Source organism: Sebastes fasciatus, chromosome 10 (genome assembly GCF_043250625.1).
Source record: "Sebastes fasciatus isolate fSebFas1 chromosome 10, fSebFas1.pri, whole genome shotgun sequence".
Lineage (NCBI taxonomy): Eukaryota > Metazoa > Chordata > Actinopteri > Perciformes > Sebastidae > Sebastes > Sebastes fasciatus.
The window spans coordinates 29,990,230-30,008,247 of record NC_133804.1 but is presented as its reverse complement, the minus strand read 5'-3'; the positions used below and the strand labels follow the sequence as shown (position 1 = coordinate 30,008,247).

Sequence of the window (18,018 nt, the reverse complement as noted above, 5' to 3'; positions counted from 1 at the left end):
CACAACCCTGCACTAATCGCCGCAACGCCTGTTTTGGTGTGAATGCAGCCTAAGATGAAGCAGAACACCTAACCTTTGTTTGTGACCTTAAACTTATTGACTCGACAGCACTGCAGTGGTTCTTCTTACCCAGCATGAAGACAGCTTTGAGGACAGCAAACACCGCTCCAACAACTATGCTGTTCTGAGAAGCAGCGAGGAGGTGGCGATCACAAGACGACCGGATACCAACTGAGGATTTATCTGCAAAGTCAGAAAACCAGTTTAAGATAAAAAGCCACGATCAGGTAGAAACTATTGAATCGGAGGTAAAAGATTTCTGGTTGTGTTTCCTACCTGACTTCACACCATCTTGGGGGACGGGGTTACGCTGCGGCGTCTTGAAAAGGTGCAACAGAATCCTGCAGGTGAGTCTGGCTCCGGGCTCGGAGTCCTGCTCGCTGCAGGCTGAAGGGAAGTTCACACACGTGTGCATTGGTTAGTTGAGGTTCACATTTTTTTTTTTTGCATGGGCTACACAATCATCCAAAGTAACACGTCTAAATTTACACCCTGTCCTAGATAGACTTCTCATCAGTCAGGATGAAGTGGAATTTTCACAGAGCCGTGTGAGGGGAGTGAGAACAAAGCATTTACCACAAGCAAGAGCTGCTGGCATTTGGCATGTGTAGTCGTGTTAGAAAATGAGCCAAACCTAACCAAACAGCACGGCTGAATGAGGCTTTGTCTCCAAGCTGGGAGAAAAAAAGATTAGCAGCGGGGAGAGGGAGGCACTTCTCTGGCAAGAGCACAAAACGCACCAAGGCTTCATGGATCCACATCAAATACGCTGCGGTAACTCTCCTCTCTGGTAGAAGTAATGCATAGAGCCTTAGTTCCTACAAGCCAAGCCGTAGCTTTGAAGCTTGTGAAGCAGAGTTTAAAGGACCAAGGGTACTGGTACCCCAGGGGGAACTTGGAAATAGGGATGTCACGAGAACCGATACTTCGGTACCAAGCTGATGCCAAAATTCTGAAAATGTGATGGTACTCGCTTTACTACAGTACTGCAGGTACCGGGGATCAGGGCTTGAGATTATCGCCTTCCCGGGGATGATAGAAAATTTCCTTGATAATGCTTCATTGTGAAAAACAAATCCATGTTGAAATCGGCAGGCAGAGAGCTAGTTAACGTTAGCAGAGGTTCCATTGAGTTAAATTATGATGCGTTCAAGCTCTGTTCAGTAAAAATTAGTATAGGCTGATGGTAAATTATAACGTTCACATGATGTGTTCAGATGTAATCAGGTAATATTAAATTTTTGTGAGGAACTAAAATCAAATCAAATGAACACATTTGAAACATGACGAGTGGTGCTGCTGAAGAGGTACAACGGACAACATATTTGAAAAATCCTTACCTGCATTGAGGAGAGAAGGAATGGCCACACAGCGAACCAGGTCTTCCAGGAGTAGGCACTGTCTAGCGATGAGAATGGCTACGAAGGTTGCCAGGGAATCATGGAAGGACAAATCACTAACCTGAAGGATGAGAGCACAGAGATCAACTTTATTAATTAACGCTGTGAGAAGAGAAAAGCTACTGCAGTCACAGAACTACTAAATATGAGAATCAATGGGGATTATATTAGAATGAAATGAAAGGCCGACAGATGGTAGAAGTGAAAACATATTTGGCTGACATTATTGAAAATGAGTTGCAGAAAAGGCATCAGAACTGATATCATTCAACCAGTGATTACAAGCAAGTAATGGTAGGAGTCAAAGCCATAGTAAATAGGTAATAGGGGCTCCCATTAACCCTTTGTGTCGACTATAAATCCAGCTTAAGAGTTATGAAACCACAACTTACATCTACGTTACACAGCAAGTCATTGAAGCCACAGTTGCCATTGTTAGAGGAGCAGCAGAGAGCCTTGAGGATGCCGAGCCACTCAGCACTCAGTGAGCGACAATACGCCGTCAGCTCTGCACACAGGATCCCAATATCGTTCACCCTGAAAGCACATCACATAATGATGAAATGACGAGCAGTCCGAGCCAGCACACGCATGCAACATATCGTCGTAACAAAAGTAGCACACCTCTCGGGGTCTCTGTGGTCCACGCACACATCCATGAGCACGTTACAGACGAAGCTGTAGCGGTTTGCCGGGCTGTCGTTGAGGATCTTGCCCACCATGGAGTGGTTGAAGTTGTGGGCCGAGGGGTTGGCGATGGCCTCCAGCATGAACCCGGGATCCCAAAGCATGTTGGAGTCTGAAGGGTCGATGTTGCAGTAGATAGAGTTTTTCACTTTGGAGCAGAACTCACTGAGAGGGAACACAAAGGAGAGAATAAAGTGTTACGTCGGTACAGATAACTAAAAAGAAAAAAAATAGAAATTACAAGTGAAACACGGGCAACAAAATAACATTCGGTGACTAGGATTGCAAATATTATAAATAATGTACATGTATAGTGTGTTTATATATTAACATATCCTAGGAATAAAAACAAGATCTATCCTTAAATATGCATTTTAAGTTCATGCAACAGAAAACATTCATTTTCAAAATGATGAAGATTTTTTTCTACATGAATATCTCGCCAAACTTGTTCTTGAGGTGGCTGCAGGAGGTGTAGAGGTCGTACAGGTAGGCCAAGATACAGCGCTCAGCAGAGGAACAGTCTGCTGGGTTCACACCTGATTTCACCACGATGCGCAACCTGAGGACACATTTACACACATGATTCAACTGCAACTCAGCTACATGCTTTAAAGAGAAAGACAGACATTGGTTTCCATAGTCAGTGTATTATCTACAGGTGTCGGCACACCTCCAGTTTAGAGAAGCAGACAGGAGTTACTGAACGGAAGAAAAGCAATGTACTGCTGTGGACGGGGTCGCCAGCAAAACTTATTTTAGCCACCTAAAAGAAAGGTTCACCTAAAAAAATCAACATCAGTCTAAGTGTACGTTATATTTAGAATATTTTCGCCGCTTCACCTTGCCGTGAGACAGCCCTTTCCGACAGAGAACTGAAGCCGCTGTATCCATCTATACTCTCGCCAAAGCCACCAGACTCCATTGAAAAAACATTGAATTTTACCTTGCAGAACACGGGGGTTGCTGATCTACCGCTGCCTCGATCAGTTAGTTTGTTTGTGCTATTGTGTGACTTTGGTGAATCCGAACTAACCAAAGTCACACAATAACATAAACGAACTAGAAGGTAACAGCAGGCAGCGGTAGATAAGCAACCCCCGTGCTCTGCGAGGTAAAATTAGCGTTTTTTTTTCCAATGGAGTCTGGTGGCTTTGGCAAGAGCATAGATAACGGCTTCAGGTCCCTGTCGGAAACATACTGTATAGCCGTCTTACGGAAAGGTAAACCGGTGAAAATACTCTAAATATAGCGTACCCTTAAACTGATACTGTTTTTTTTAGGTGGGTCTTTCTTTTCGGTGTGTAAAATACGTTTAGCTGCCGGCCCAGTCCACAGCTGTCCATGCGGTAACTCCTGTCTGTTTCTCCAAACTGGGAGCACGCTGACCAACATCTACTGTTGGTAATACACTGACTATGTAAAAGTACCTGATACAACCCCACTTCAAAATACCCGAACCATCCTTTTGAGCATAAAGACTCTTTTTTTTGCATAAGCACTACTTTTATATTTAATTACATTTCGTTTAATTAGAGGCTTTATATAAGCTTTCTTTATCTGCAACACTTAAGGCATTTAGCTAATGTTTTAATCCAAAACGACTTTCAAGTGCAACAGCAGAATCAGCTAAAATTCCTAAATTACCAGCATCACAAACAACTGCTAGTGGTACGCCGTTCAGGTTCAAGTGCCCTGTCAGCAGTCCTGTGACAATAAAAAACCTCATTAAAGATGGTCGAATGAGGCGCAGAGAGAGCGAACCGCCAGCAATTCTTTTATTTGCCGTTACAACGTGAAACAACCCCTTTTACTACTTTAATTATAAGATTAACTCACTTCTTTTAGGCTGGTAAACATGCCTTCAGGGTTGGAATTCAATCTCAGTAACAACTACAAAACCAATATATACCCATCCCACATTTTGGGCCACCAATTACAATCTAAGCTTGTAAGTGACGTACCCATCAAAGACTTGCGCCGTCTGCTCAGGATTCAGAATGAGGCAGGAGTGGTACCTCCTCAGCACAGCGACGATACACAGACACAGGCTGGTGGTGTAACTGCCCACCAGGCTGGACGACTTCAGCAGCAGCTCGGCTTCCACCACACTCAACTCATTCAGAAGCTACAAAAAAAACACACACACCATTAACAATGAGGAATTAAAAGAGATTTGTTAAATGACAGCAGTGATGAAGCTGCTTGTACCTGGATAGCAAAGTCTATGAGGCCACTAATGTTGAGGGAATACTCCATGAGGTCAAAGATGAACTGAATGTGCTGGACGAGAGGCAGGTGATAAGACATCCCTAAGGCAAAGCTGGCGATCTGTTCCTGCACATTTCGGGACACCTGCACGCAAACAAAACAGTCAGACATCATTAACATGCGTTTACAGCCCAGCTTAGCATAAAGACTGGAAGCAGGGGGAACAGCTAGCCTGGTACAGTGACTTCATTGAGTCTCCGCAACAACACTCCAGGATGCTACTGCTCCTAGCCAAGAAATAGTTTTAAATCTGTATTGTTCCATAGAGACTTGACCCTGATTGTGTTATATATAATTTCAATCTCAGTGTTTCATATGTTTCATTATTGACAGTATTTAATTTAGGATCAACCATATCCTCCATCACAACGTCCTCTACTACCACCGAGAGATCTAAATTCATTATGTTGTGCTGCGTTTTTAAGTGACAGCCACCTCAGTGCATTAAATATTCAAATTGTATTCAGACATCTCAAGAGAAATCAAAATATATTCAAATTACATTTACATTCAAATGAGTCACCTTGGGAGGTCTTCTGTTTTTAAAAGTTATTTGCATTAATTAACCCTGTGGCTAATTAACTCATTCCTACATACTGTGTGAACCATGAGGACATGAAAGACCGAGGGTTTCCTGCTCTAACCTGGGAGGTGACTTGGTGCTGGTCAAAGTGGGAGAGGTGCTGGAATTTGGAGAAGATATCTTCTGCGGTGGGAAAGGCCTCCGGCTTACTCCTCTTCCTCTTTTGTCCCTCCTCCCCACCTGCGTATGTGAAGGAAAGAGAGGAGAATAAGAAATAAGAGAGGGAGCAGCAAACTCATAGCTGGTCAGCGGTATTCTGTCCAGTCTGCCGAGCAGGCCAGCCGTGAAATCGAGTTAAGCCGATGGTCTGTTATCTTATTTCCAGCCTCCTTCGATTTGAAGCGTCAGTGGAAAAGACGCTGCCTGTAAAAGGCCCTTTAAAGAAAAGGAAAAGCGGTGCTTTTCATTTAAGAGAAACACCACTGTGAGCTGAAGGTCATCATCAGCTCACAGCGGATGTGATAAGGTGACACAAAACACTCCAATCTATGCAATTATATCTCTGGAAAAAAACTTAAATCGCCTTAATAAGGTCACGTGTATCTGAGATAAAGTGGCTGTGAACAGATGAGGGCTGTTAGCATAGAAATTGGGTGGAAAGAAGATTGAGTGATACAAGCCCCCTAAGGGGTCGATAAAGAAAGCCTGTCCTCTTAAGAAGGGCAGAGGAGAGGGAATACAAATGAAATGTATTCAAAGAGGAGAGTTATTAGGATGATAACAGCCGGAACGACCGCAGTGAGAGAGCCTGCATGTGAATGATGTTTTACAAACATCCAAGCATGATAAAGCTGCTGTTGTGTCTGCTAAAACATGATCTCTGTCATGTGGCTTTTCTGCAGAGAGATGCAAAAAAAAAAAAGTCCAGTCAATAAAACTGGGGGACACATATTAAACTTCAAAGCAATTTCCCTGACAACATGTTCATCATTAAACATGAAAAGTAGGTGAAACGTAATCTTAAATGGCAGTTTGCTGCCAGACAAACTGCACGCCTGCAGCTGAGGTAATGTAAAACATCAGTAAATGTGAAACACGGGACATTAAGCGATCAGTCAAAGGCTGATAAAACCGAGGAACACCGTTACCTGTTTCTGCTGTGCTTTTGCGGTTCAGCACCTTCAAGATGTCTTTGGTGATTTTCTTGATGGTGTGTCGCGCCTCATCCCTCAGTTTGCCCACGCCGTAGAGGACCACTAACCGCTGGTTGCACTCGTGGCTGGCGCTCTCCTCCTGAAGGAAATTGACAAAGAGAGAAAAAATGTATGTAAACATATTTTGCCAGCCGCTGGAATTTTGTTGTTTGAGGAAGACAGACGGGACAAATCAAGGGGAACAACAACCAAAAGGGATCCTTTTATACTGGGTGCACTAAATAACCTGCGAAACAAACAATTTGGGCCCAGACAGACAATATCTTTTAGATTCTAACACATTGTCTGCATGGCTAAATCCGCCTGTTAGCAGAGCAGCAGTTTCAGTCCTCCGTCTGTCTACCCAGGATGCATTCAGGCTCAGCGTTGCAGTCATCTGCATTTTGGCAGCAAAATACACAAACACTGAAGTTTCGCGTGTAAAGCAAAAGAAAATCGACTTGAAGCGGAAAAAAATATGCTACGCTACTCAGAAAATTATCCTTCTGGGGTGTGATTACGCACATATAGCACACGTGAAACACGAGCCGTTACGCAGCCTGTGTATTGATTAAAGTGTCTGTTCTGTTAGACGCATGTGAGACAGACAAACATCGCTGAAATGCCTCCTGTAAAGAAACCCAGAAGAGTATTTTTCTGTGATTTATTTTTAAATGCCAAGTGAGTTCTTCTCTTACCTGAGGAATAGGGAAGTGAGTGGCGTACTGAATGTGGCGAGGTTGCTCATACAGTTGAGGGAAGGCGGGATCCATGCCCTTGTCTTTACAGCCGGCCTTGCTGTCCTGCTCTGGAGCTGGCTTCTCCGGGGAGGGGCTCCCCTTGGACTCGCAGTGCATCGGAGGAGAGAACATCTGCAAGACAAATTAAATGACTTCACACAAGGGTACGCGAGGAATTCCACATTTTCAAAAGTCACAATTTATGCATTATGGAAGGAAATATAAAACGTTGTGTGCACCTCGTCAAAATTAGCACTGGAGTTGTGATCGATTTCCATCGACTCCGACAGACCGGTATCCTGTTGAACAAGCAATAACCTCGTGTTACCACCCTTCTACACAAATGAGTCATCACACTACACAACACCAACAACAGATGCCTCCAACATGCCTCCATCTTGACACTGCTGCCTGCGTCCTGCTCCTTGCGCTCTGACTCATCCGAGGGCTCGTCGCTTGGGGAGCGCGGGCGCGGCAGGTGGGAGTCAGAAGCCAGGTCGCCGCGGGAAATGAGCGTGCACATGTAGATGTTGTGGGAAAAGACGTCGTGACGGATGAGCTCGCAGAACAGCAGGACCAGGTTGGAGAACTCCACTCGCTCGCTTTCGTTCCCGGGCTCCGCTGCAGAGGGGAAAATGGGATTTGAATAATTTAATACCAGGGTTCCCTTGCCAAATCATTTATTATAAATATGCACTGGGTAATGAAATGAGAGGCAAAGACAAAAGGATATAAAGTTCCTTCCATGTTAGATCAAGTTTGACACATTTGAGAATCACGGCTGCAGGAACTCACTCAGTGTGGGGGCCTGAGTATCCAGGAACTGTAGCAGCACATCCTGAAAGACTGGTAGTGTGGCTGCTGAGAGGGAGCCGGATGACACGGAGCCCTTCTCGTCCACCACCTCCGACTCACCACACCTCTGCAAAACAGACAACACACAGCAGCAAACAGACTTTGAGTGCTAAATGTAGAAAACCTGTTTACAATCTTTTCTTATTTGTTGTTCCCATCCGAGGCTGTGGCCGAAAGGGCAGAGAGGAAGCCTCCGCAGGCTGCATGACGCACAGGTTTACAGCCGGGCACTGCCGGGATCGGCATCTAAGTTTCACCCGATTAAAACAGGCCCCACCCTCACAAAGGGACCCCCTGTCACTTTAACGGCTAGAGAGAGAAGTTGCTCACTCCTAAAGCTCATCAGAACGCATCTGAGGTCAACCACAAGCGTCTGTCAGATGATACATAACACATGGTGCCATTCAATGCAGAATAGTAGTTGCTGAGAAGGGCGAGGCTTCTCCTCAAAAACAAAAATGTAAAAACACTTATTGCACATGGTCATTTCATATTATTATTAAAGAGTCGGAGAAGAGGAGCAACGGTTATCGGCGCTACTCCTGGCGACTAAAGGGGGTTTATGTCATGAAGAAAAAAAACCCATCTATTTGGCTTTCTATATGTAATACGATCAATATGACAATACAGGCATGTGCAGAATAGGTATTTAGGAAAAGTCAAGGCAGGAGGGAAACATATCCTACACAGTGACGAATAATTCAAATTTTGGAATCACAAAGTTAAATGGCGTGGGCTTTGGCGGTCCTAGTGTTAACCTGATCACTACTGAAACAGTTAGTTTGGAGCTGTGGAAAGCAAGCGAGAGACAGAGACGCGTGGTAGTAACTCTCAGAGGGCAGTGGCGTGTCTCTTACCTCAGCTTCTATTTCAGCCTGTCTCTTTTCCAGCAGCTTGGCCACCACCATGGCTCTGTGTCTGCCAGAGCGCTTACAGCACACGGCCCATTCACAAAGCAAGGTCACCACCGCGTCATCATCTGGGGACATCTGGACAGAAACATGCGCCACATGAGACAATACGGCTAAAAATAGAAACTTGTGAAAACATTTTATAGTCTGATGATTAGTTTTCATCACAGGGTATCAGCACAGCAGAACAAATCCAGCTCCAGGTGATCACTGTAGCGTTGCATTTTAATATATCATGCATGTCTCAGGATTTACAGTTTCATGCTTTATACATAATAAAAAATAGAGAGGTGAGGGGAATCGATCCTTACCTCATGGCCATCTTTACTCTGCCCTGACCCGAATATTCGGTTGTACAGTGAATCCAGTGAGTTGTTAAAGTCGGACTTCTCAAAGCTGTGGTTGTCTAAAACCTCCAGGGTGTGGAGAACCCTCCCGATGGTGAAGCCTGGCAACAGATCACAGAAATCATCTCAGACACTGACCTTGTTGTACGAGCTGTAAACAGGTCTCTGCAGACATTAAAGGATCAGCTTTCTAACCTGCTGTGGTCTCCTGACACTTGTCAAACGACCACCTGAACTCCACAGCCTGGCCTCGCTCCTTCACTTGCTCCTCGATTTCTCTCAACTTTGTACGGACCTGTGGCGGCAGAGAAGGTAGGAAACATTATCGTGATATCTCAAGAGAACCACCACAATGCCTTTGTGCTTTTAACACACATTTACAGCTCATCTTGGAACGCATTCAGCAGAGGATTTTTTGTGATACTACCGTTTCCTTAATGTGAGTCATTACATTTTACAATGGAGAAATTAACACTTATTTTAAGACTCAAACAGGACAAGTCTGAAAGCTGCTAGAAATGCTGTTATTAGCTGTTATTTCTTGCATAAGTTACAGTATGGTAAAGAGAAGCTTTGGGACATTTAAGCTGCAAGACCACCACCCCATTTTCCCCTCTCCCTCTAATCATAGACTGTGTATAACGATGGACAACATGACAGCTCCCCAAAAGTGAAGCCAAAACATCTGGATCTCCCCCTGGTGGCTGGCTGCAGTATAGGTCATAAAGCCCGCCCCCCACCAAGTTAGTCGATGGGACATGGGCCAAACTAAAAAGTCAAAGTACACGTCAAATACATTTTTCCCAACGATAGTTACTGTCATTTTAGGTAGTTCGTATCACGCTGATGGATGTTCAATGTTTATTACAATGTGATGGAGAAAAACCCATTACCCTGCACTGCTTTTCCGAAAAAAAACGAACCTGCTGTGTGAAGGCCGTATTTCCCCCTGGCATTGGTAAGCTGGACGGAGCGATGGGCAGCAGGTCCAGAGGTGAACCAGTTTTGTTCCTGCTGTCTGTTAGAGAGTAATGCCACACCAGAGCACTGGGACAACACAACACGATGCTCTGATGGGACAATAACCAGACACAAAATAACAAGGGGGAAGAATAATAGAATTAATAAATGAATGAATGATTTCATATTCCATGTATCCATCGTGTATAAGTCAAAATGAACATATTATACCACACTATACCTGTAGCATGCAGCTGAGCCCGAACACCAGAGGCCGGTGCTGAGGGCAGATGTAGAAGTCTGTGAAAGCCGTCTGGAGCTGGTTCCCTCCCACCGGCTGCGAGGTCGGGGTGGGGGGCAGGGCGTTACCTTGCTGCGTCAACATGCCATGGGCTGGATGCCCTCCTGTGCCGGGGCCCAGGCTCCCGTCGCTTAGCAACAGGTTGAGGCGGCGTGTGCAGAAGTAAGCCAGCCTCCGTGACAAGTAAGCCGACTGTACAAATTCCCCTGAGTACTGCAGGATGGAAGAGAGAGAGATTCACAGCATTACCCACAGCACTCAGCATCCATTAACTTCAGTCGGCTTGGAAATAGAAACAGAATGAGGGGCTGCGGGGCCTCCGTGGGCCTCCGTCAGCAAAGGTCAAAGACACACAACTGCTTCATGATAAACTGTTGACAGCTGTAGGAGCCCGTCATAACACAGAGTGCGTGTGTGTGACTGTGTACAGCTGTGTGAATGTTCCGCAGGACTGCATGTTTCCCAAAAAGCAATCCATCAGTGCATGAGTGATGATAGAGATGATAGTAAACGGATATAGAGGAGGGGGGGGGTATACCTGTAGTAAAAGCGGCAGGAGAAGTCTGAGAAGCTCATCTTCACCAGGTCGGACCTTCTCAAAACACTCCAGCACCCACGTCAGGAACTCATGTCTATCTAACATACCATCCTGAACACAGAAACCAAAACACATCTTAATGTCAAGCAGATGAACGAGAGAGTCACAGTGTTAATGTGGAGACCTAGAATTCATTCATTCATGGATTCATTGACTGAAATATGCATTATTCATTTCAAGGAATCAGGTAGGTAAAGTATGCAGAAAAAGTAATCCATTACTAATCAATTTCCAGAATTACTCACCATTAAAGTGATTATTTTATTTATTACTCGTAAAGAAAAATAATCATATTACTTTGTTTTCCCTTGATATGTTGGCTAGAAGAGGTGAAGTTATACAAGTAATAAAATTATTATTATTATTTAAAATGTGTTATTCATTATTTATTTATTTTATTTTTCTTATTATGTATTTATTTTAGGGCTGTCAAAGTTAACACAATAACAGCAAATTAGTTTTTAATACTTGACAAATCATAATAAAAAAAAACATTTGAAACAACATACTTTGTTGTTCAAAATTTATCTGAAAGACAGATTTTACAGCATGTCTCAATTTCTCAATAAAAGCCTGTAACATTATTTTCAGCAGAGCAGTAACTAAGGTAATTAGTGAAGATCCATTGTAGCGTATTACACTACTGTGTTACTGGAAAAAATGTATGTGATTACAGTAGCGTATAATAATTCCACTGTAACATGTCAACTGACCTGAAACATGAACATGGCTAGCTTCTCGTTGTACTCCCACTGCTTCATGGCCGTCTCCACGTCAGCAGGAGTGGCTGGTAGTGGCGAGCTGCAGCCCTGACTGGGAAACTGTCTGTAAAATTCGGCCACCTTCTGAAGCTGCTCCCAAAGGTACTTAGTAATAATCTGAGTCCATTCTGCATCACACAAACACACAGAGATACATCTTAAAAGACACAGAAATGGAATAAATGGCAGAACATATTCTACTTATCATCTCATAGCAGAAAGCATATAATCTATCACAGCACAAACGGCAAGAAACAATCAAAAACACGCTGTTTTACCAACGATTAGCGTCACTTGCTTACCTATACAAGGATCAATCACGTGCCTCTTCTTGACTTTAGTCTCTGTGATGGCTGCGTGATACGCACAGGTCATCTTGATCATCCATGCTGAGCGCATGACAGGGACCGAGTACTTGGCCAAGTATCCAAAAACCTCCTCCTTTTTGCTAAAGATTGGAACCTGTGACGAAAACATTTCACGAGCGTCAGTAATGTTGAGTGAAACAATGCAAACACACCAAGAATATTTCTCAAAACACCACAAATGGCCAGAAAAAAATGGTCAAAGTAATTTATTAAAAATGTTTTCGTATCACAAGAGTAGTTTCCAAACAGATGGCAGAACAGTCAAACCATGGGATAAACAATATATATTAGAAACACGTGTTACTTCAGTATTATGTTAATACAGGCTTCAGAAGTCTGTCGCAATAAAATAAACATTTTTGTTAGATGATATTTCCTTTCCAACATTGCCTGTTCTGTTATGAAAATGAATGCACTGGAGGATTTGCATGCATAAACGTCCACAATTTCAATTAAAGACATCTGCTGGGTTTTCCCTGATGTTTTCTTCTTCTGTGGTCTGAATAAATCAGCTGAGCAGAAAACCTGGAACTGGTGTACATCTGGAAAAGTGATCTGTCAAAAGTCAGTAATAAACACAGTTGGAAAACATTGTTCATTGTAGTGAGAAAACAATGAAACGTGTATATACACTCACCGGCCACTTTATTAGGCACACCTGTTCAATTGCTTGTTAAAACAAATAGCTCATCAGCCAATCACATGGCAGTAACTCAATGCATTTAGGCATCTAGAGGTGGTGAAGACGACTTGCTGAAGTTCAAACCGAGCATCGGAATGGGGAAGAAAGGGGATTTAAGTGACTTTGAACGTGGCATGGTTGTTGGTTCCAGACGGGCTGGTCTGAGTATTTCAAAAACTGCTGATCTACTGGGATTTTCACGCACAACCATCTCTAGGGTTTTACAGAGAATGGTCCGAACAAGAGAACATATCTAGTGAGCGGCAGTTGTGTGGACGAAAATGCCTTGTTGATGTCAGAGGTCAGAGGAGAATGGGCAGAGTGGTACGAGATGATAGAAAGGCAACAGTAACTCAAATAACCACTCGTTACAAACAAGGTATGCAGAATACCATCTCTGAACGCACAACACGTCCAACCTTGAAGCAGATGGGCTACAGCAGCAGAAGAACACCCGGTACTAGCAAGGTGTACCTAATAAAGTGGCCGGTGAGTGTATATGTACCAATGCAAGCAGGATTAAAAGAAAATACATAAACTACAACGTAATTGTAAATAATAAAAGGCTTTCATAAATATATAAATAGAAAGCTCACCTTCAATTTAACCTGATGTTTTCAATATTCAAAACCTATTTGCTGCCACTTGTAAGAGCACTTACTGAGGAAATTATTTAACAATGGATAATGAATAAAAACACCTCACGAGACAATCTATAAACAATAGATTTATGTGTTTAAATAACACACAGTGATAAAAACCTGTTTCCACTAACAACACTAACAATGGCATTCATTGTGTTTTGGGTCAATACACCCAAACAAGACAAACAATAGACTTGTTTTAAACAGAAGCATCAATTGGGTTGTTTTAACGAGGAAATAAACAAACGCTGCATTACTTACCTTTTTCTGCATTGTTCTTCTTTTTGTGGTGTTGAATTGAATCGTCCAGGAGAGTTTGGGGACTGTTTTTATCACCGTTCGTTTTACTCTTCTTGGCTTTCACACAACTGACATGTAAATTTCTCCTCCACACCTAATTTGTTGTGAGCTACCTCTGCCCAGGCTGTCCTGGCAAGCAAACGGCTATCGAGCCTCGCCAAACCACAGCACGAGTGAAGCTAAATTTGCGGGCTGACGTCGTAAAACTAGGAGGTGTTTGCACAATGAATGTAAACATGCACAGATATATCTGAGTATTGGGCAAGCTTTAAGACAAACTACAAGTATAGAGCAACACTAGCAGCCCTGTGAGGCTGTAATGTTCACTATACGTCCAAAATGTGTTTTCCGGTCATTAAGAGGGAGTATGGTAGGACGTCTTCAAATTGTCAGACTTGGCTAACTTTCCTCAGTCTAAGATGTACTTTGTCGCTGTAAGGCTCAACTGTATGTGGCTTAGCTTAGTAACATTAGCATTTAGCAGTGAATTCAACATGCTACATTCAACATGTTAACATATTATAGAGTAGAGCTGCAACGATTAATCGATTAGTTGTCAATTATTAAATTAATCGCTAACTATTTTGATCGATTAATTGGTTTGAGTCATTTTTTAAGGAGAATTAAAGTCTAAATTCTCTGATTCCAGCTTCTTAAATGTGAATATGTTCTGGTTTCTTTACTCCTCTTTGACAGTAAACTGGTTATCTTTCAGTTGTGGACAAAACGAGACATTTGAGGACGTCATCTTGGGCTTTGGGAAACACTAATCAATATTTTTCACATTTTTATAGACTGAACAACTAATCGATTAATTAAGAAAATAATCAACAGATTAATCACCAATGAAAATAACTATTAGTTGCAGCCCTATTATAGAAAACATTTTATTTTGAGAGCCACTCAATAACCTCTTTTCATTAGTATTTGTAAGACTAGACAATAGACATACAGAAATTTGTATCTTATCATTATTGGTAATCATATAGCTGTAATAATAAAGGCTCTTTTTTATTTTATTTTGAACTTTAACAAAGTAAATGCTTTGAATTTTGGGTGGGGATCCATTTCCTTTCTTGTGGACATGGGTGGAAAATGTTGGGTTTTGGTGACAGCCTGAAAACACATCCCAGTCCTTTCCAAATCAGCCGAATCGGTAGATGAAAACATGAAAACAAAAACCATGCACAGGAGAGTGTTGTGCAGAGAATCACCATGGAAATGAACCAGCGAATCCGAGCACAGTGCAGAGGCCGAGGCTAATGTAGTACAGAGGAGATGACGTCTCATCATTTAGTAAGGAGGTGGCTTTTATAGACACACGCCAGGGTCTTACCTTTTTAGCCAGTTGTGTCAGAGGTTTAGTCCCCGCTAAATCCGTGAACCAGTTATTGATGGAGCTCTGTGACCTTGCTGTGACAAGCCAGAAATTATCCTTCTGGTTGACCTGCGGCTTGCGTTTCCCCGTGTCTGGAAACGTGCTATAACGCAGCTTCTCTGCAATGATGCTGCTGAAGTTTGAACTGATCTGTGAAAGCGGTGAGGGGAAACATGTAATGATTAGGCCGAATCAATCACACAAAAAATACAAACAAGTGGCGTGCCATAAAAGAGTCATTACCTTTGAAGGATTGAAGTTGACATTTTTGGCACTGCCATGTTCATCACCAGACACAGCTGGTTGGTTATTGAATCCTTGTTTCACATTCAGTGCAGTCAACTCATCCTGAAACACAGATTTCAATGCAATATTAATACAAAATTACTAAATCTTCAATATCTCATAATTTCTGACCCCAGACCAGCGACTGGTAGTTTGAGAGAATCAGCATATGTGCTTAATTATACAGCCATATTAAGACAATTACAAAGACAGCCTTCTATCACCTGAAGAATATAGCAAGAATTGGAGGACTGATGTCTCAGCAGGATTTGGAAAAACTAGTCCAAGCATTTATCTTCAGCCGACTTGACTACTGTAACTACTTTACTGGGTTTGCTAAAAAATCGATCATTCAGCTGCGGCTGGTTCAGAACGCTGCTGCTGCTAGAGTCCTCACTAAGACAAAGAAAGTGGATCATATCGGTCCAGTTCTGAGGTCTCTACACTGGCTCCCTGTCTCTCAGAGAATTGATTTCAAAATACTGCTGCTGGTTTACAAAGCACAAAATGGTTTAGTGCCAAAATACATTTCTGATCTTCTGCTATGTCCTGAACCATCCAGACCTCTCAGGTTCATCTGGATCAGGTCTGCTTAGTGTCCCCAGAGTCAGAACTAAACATGCAGAAGCAGCGTTCACTTTTTATGCACCATATATTTGGAGCAAGCTCCCAGAAACCTGCAGGATCAACTCCAACTCTGAGTTCTTTTAAATCAAAGCTTCAAACTTTCCTGTTTGCTGCTGCTGCCTTTTATTAAACCAGATAATGATCTTATATACTGCACTAGAGCTTTGACTCTTGTGTGTTATATTCTATTTTAGCTTCTATCATAGCTTTTATTTTCTATTTTTTATAGTTTAATGTTTTTATAACTGTTTTAATTATGTCTTAATGTTCTTTTGAACTTTGTCGCAATGTTCTTGAATGTTTATGAAAAGCACTTTGAATTGAAATGTGCTATACAAATAAAGCTGCCTTGCCTTAATTGGGTTTCTGAAACCAGGATAATGGAGACTCTCAGAAGGGAATTCTTGTTTTTGAAAATATTTTTATTTTATTTATTTTCTATATATTTATTTTCTGTTTATGTGTATCTTCATTTTGTTAGAGGTGCCATTTAACTGTTTAATTGTATGATTGATACTGTGAAGCTGTATATTGATTTTGGCCCTGTAAGAAAGTGAAATGTTAAGAGAGAACGGGTGGGTGTGTGGGGTATGTTATGTTTGTTAAAGTAAATCCTGTATTGAATATATTGCATAATAATGCTGATGTTTGTATAACAAAAAAAAACAATAAAGATATTGTTAAAAAAAGAAAAGAAAAATCTACAATATCTCATCATTTCTGACCCCAGACCAGCTAGTGGTAGTTTGAGAGATATGTGCTTAATTAATTTCTGAAACCAGGAAAATGGAGACATAATTATAATGAAATGTGAGTCATTATTAGAGATATTTGCATCAACAATGACAGAATCCCCCACAGAGATGTGAAAGCAAGTCAGTTTCCCATCTACATCAACAGATTATCCTCTAGGTTAATAATAGATCAGGAGCCAGCAGCAGCAGCACTGCCTCAGCTAGGCCAAACTCCAATTCTGAAAAACTGAGCTCAGTTATCTTAAATTAATGTACAGCCTGCAGGTCATGAAGGTGAGCTGTGCAGGTTTAAGCCAACTCGTTGGATTAAAAACATGTCCCAAAAAAAAGCAGATTGTTTCAAAGCTAGCTTGCACTGTTGTGCAAGTCTTAAACTTTGCTCTGGGATGATGGGTTTCTTTTCAACATACACAGTAGTAGTAGTAGTAGCAGGGAAGACTGTATTGTAACAGTCAGTTGCTCTTGAGCCCCGGGGCACTGAAAAGCTCCAGGCTCACTGAGTGAGTGTCAGCAGGTTTGTGCAAAATGTATTTGAAAATTTGCAATGAAAAAAAAAAGCACAATCTGCTTTATTTAGGTTAATAATAGATCAGGAGCAGCAGCACTGCCACAGCCACAGCTAGGCCAAACTACAATCTTAATGTACAGCTTCCCGGTCAAGAAGGTTTAGCTGTGTAGGTTTAAACTAACTTGTTTGATTAAAAACATCAGGCTAACTAACAAATCATCGATCACGCACAATCCCAAGTCTTAAACTTTGCTCAGTGTTGATGGGTTTATTATCAACATGCACAGTAGTAGGGAAGACTGTATTAACAGCAAGCTGCCCTCGAGCTCCAGGGGCACTGAAAAGCAGGTTTGTGCAAATTTATTTGAAAATTTGCAATGAAAAAAAAAGCACAATCTGCTTTATTCAGGTTAATAATAGATCAGGAGCAGCAGCACTAGCCCAGCTACAGCTAGGCCAAACTACAATCTGAAAACTGAGCTCACATTAGTTAAATTAATGTACAGCCTGCAGGTCATGAAGGTTTAGCTGTGCAGGTTTAAGATAACTCGTTGGATTAAAAACCAAAATCATCAGTCACACACAATACCAAAAAAAGCAGATTGTTTCAAAGCTTTCATTGCACTGTTGTGCAAGTCTTAAACTTTGCTCTGTGTTGATGGGTTTTTAATTTCAACATGCACAATAGTAGGGAAGACTATATTAACAGCCAGCTGCCCTTGAGCTCCAGGCTCACTGAGTGTCAGCAGGTTTGAGCAAATTTATTTGAAAATTTGCAATGAAAAAAAACCCCACAATCTGCTTTATTCAGGTTAATAAGAGATCAGGAGCAGAGCAGCACTAGCCCAGCTACAGCTAGGCCAA

The 18,018-nt window shown here is 42.1% G+C and overlaps 1 protein-coding gene across 9 annotated transcripts in view; it reads right to left on the bottom strand.

The window, feature by feature from the left end:
* The window catches only part of med12 (mediator complex subunit 12), a 29,552-nt gene that overhangs the window by 10,334 nt on the left and 1,200 nt on the right, over positions 1-18,018 (bottom strand). For 8 of the 9 annotated variants that reach the window (XM_074649319.1, XM_074649323.1, XM_074649326.1 and 5 more), the window contains exons 2-25: positions 15,223-15,327; positions 14,938-15,129; positions 11,910-12,069; positions 11,560-11,735; positions 10,787-10,897; positions 10,189-10,461; positions 9,911-10,057; positions 9,183-9,282; positions 8,952-9,088; positions 8,587-8,718; positions 7,670-7,796; positions 7,266-7,495; positions 7,114-7,173; positions 6,833-7,006; positions 6,090-6,234; positions 5,063-5,181; positions 4,359-4,502; positions 4,112-4,275; positions 2,578-2,709; positions 2,085-2,312; positions 1,853-1,997; positions 1,401-1,521; positions 337-447; positions 130-243 (exon numbers count right to left, since the gene is read on the bottom strand). In XM_074649319.1, the coding sequence (XP_074505420.1) occupies positions 130-243; positions 337-447; positions 1,401-1,521; positions 1,853-1,997; positions 2,085-2,312; positions 2,578-2,709; positions 4,112-4,275; positions 4,359-4,502; positions 5,063-5,181; positions 6,090-6,234; positions 6,833-7,006; positions 7,114-7,173; positions 7,266-7,495; positions 7,670-7,796; positions 8,587-8,718; positions 8,952-9,088; positions 9,183-9,282; positions 9,911-10,057; positions 10,189-10,461; positions 10,787-10,897; positions 11,560-11,735; positions 11,910-12,069; positions 14,938-15,129; positions 15,223-15,327 (3,547 nt within the window). The remainder of the gene's footprint in view (positions 1-129; positions 244-336; positions 448-1,400; positions 1,522-1,852; positions 1,998-2,084; positions 2,313-2,577; positions 2,710-4,111; positions 4,276-4,358; positions 4,503-5,062; positions 5,182-6,089; positions 6,235-6,832; positions 7,007-7,113; positions 7,174-7,265; positions 7,496-7,669; positions 7,797-8,586; positions 8,719-8,951; positions 9,089-9,182; positions 9,283-9,910; positions 10,058-10,188; positions 10,462-10,786; positions 10,898-11,559; positions 11,736-11,909; positions 12,070-14,937; positions 15,130-15,222; positions 15,328-18,018) is intronic. The other variant, XM_074649322.1, reaches the window with a different exon arrangement.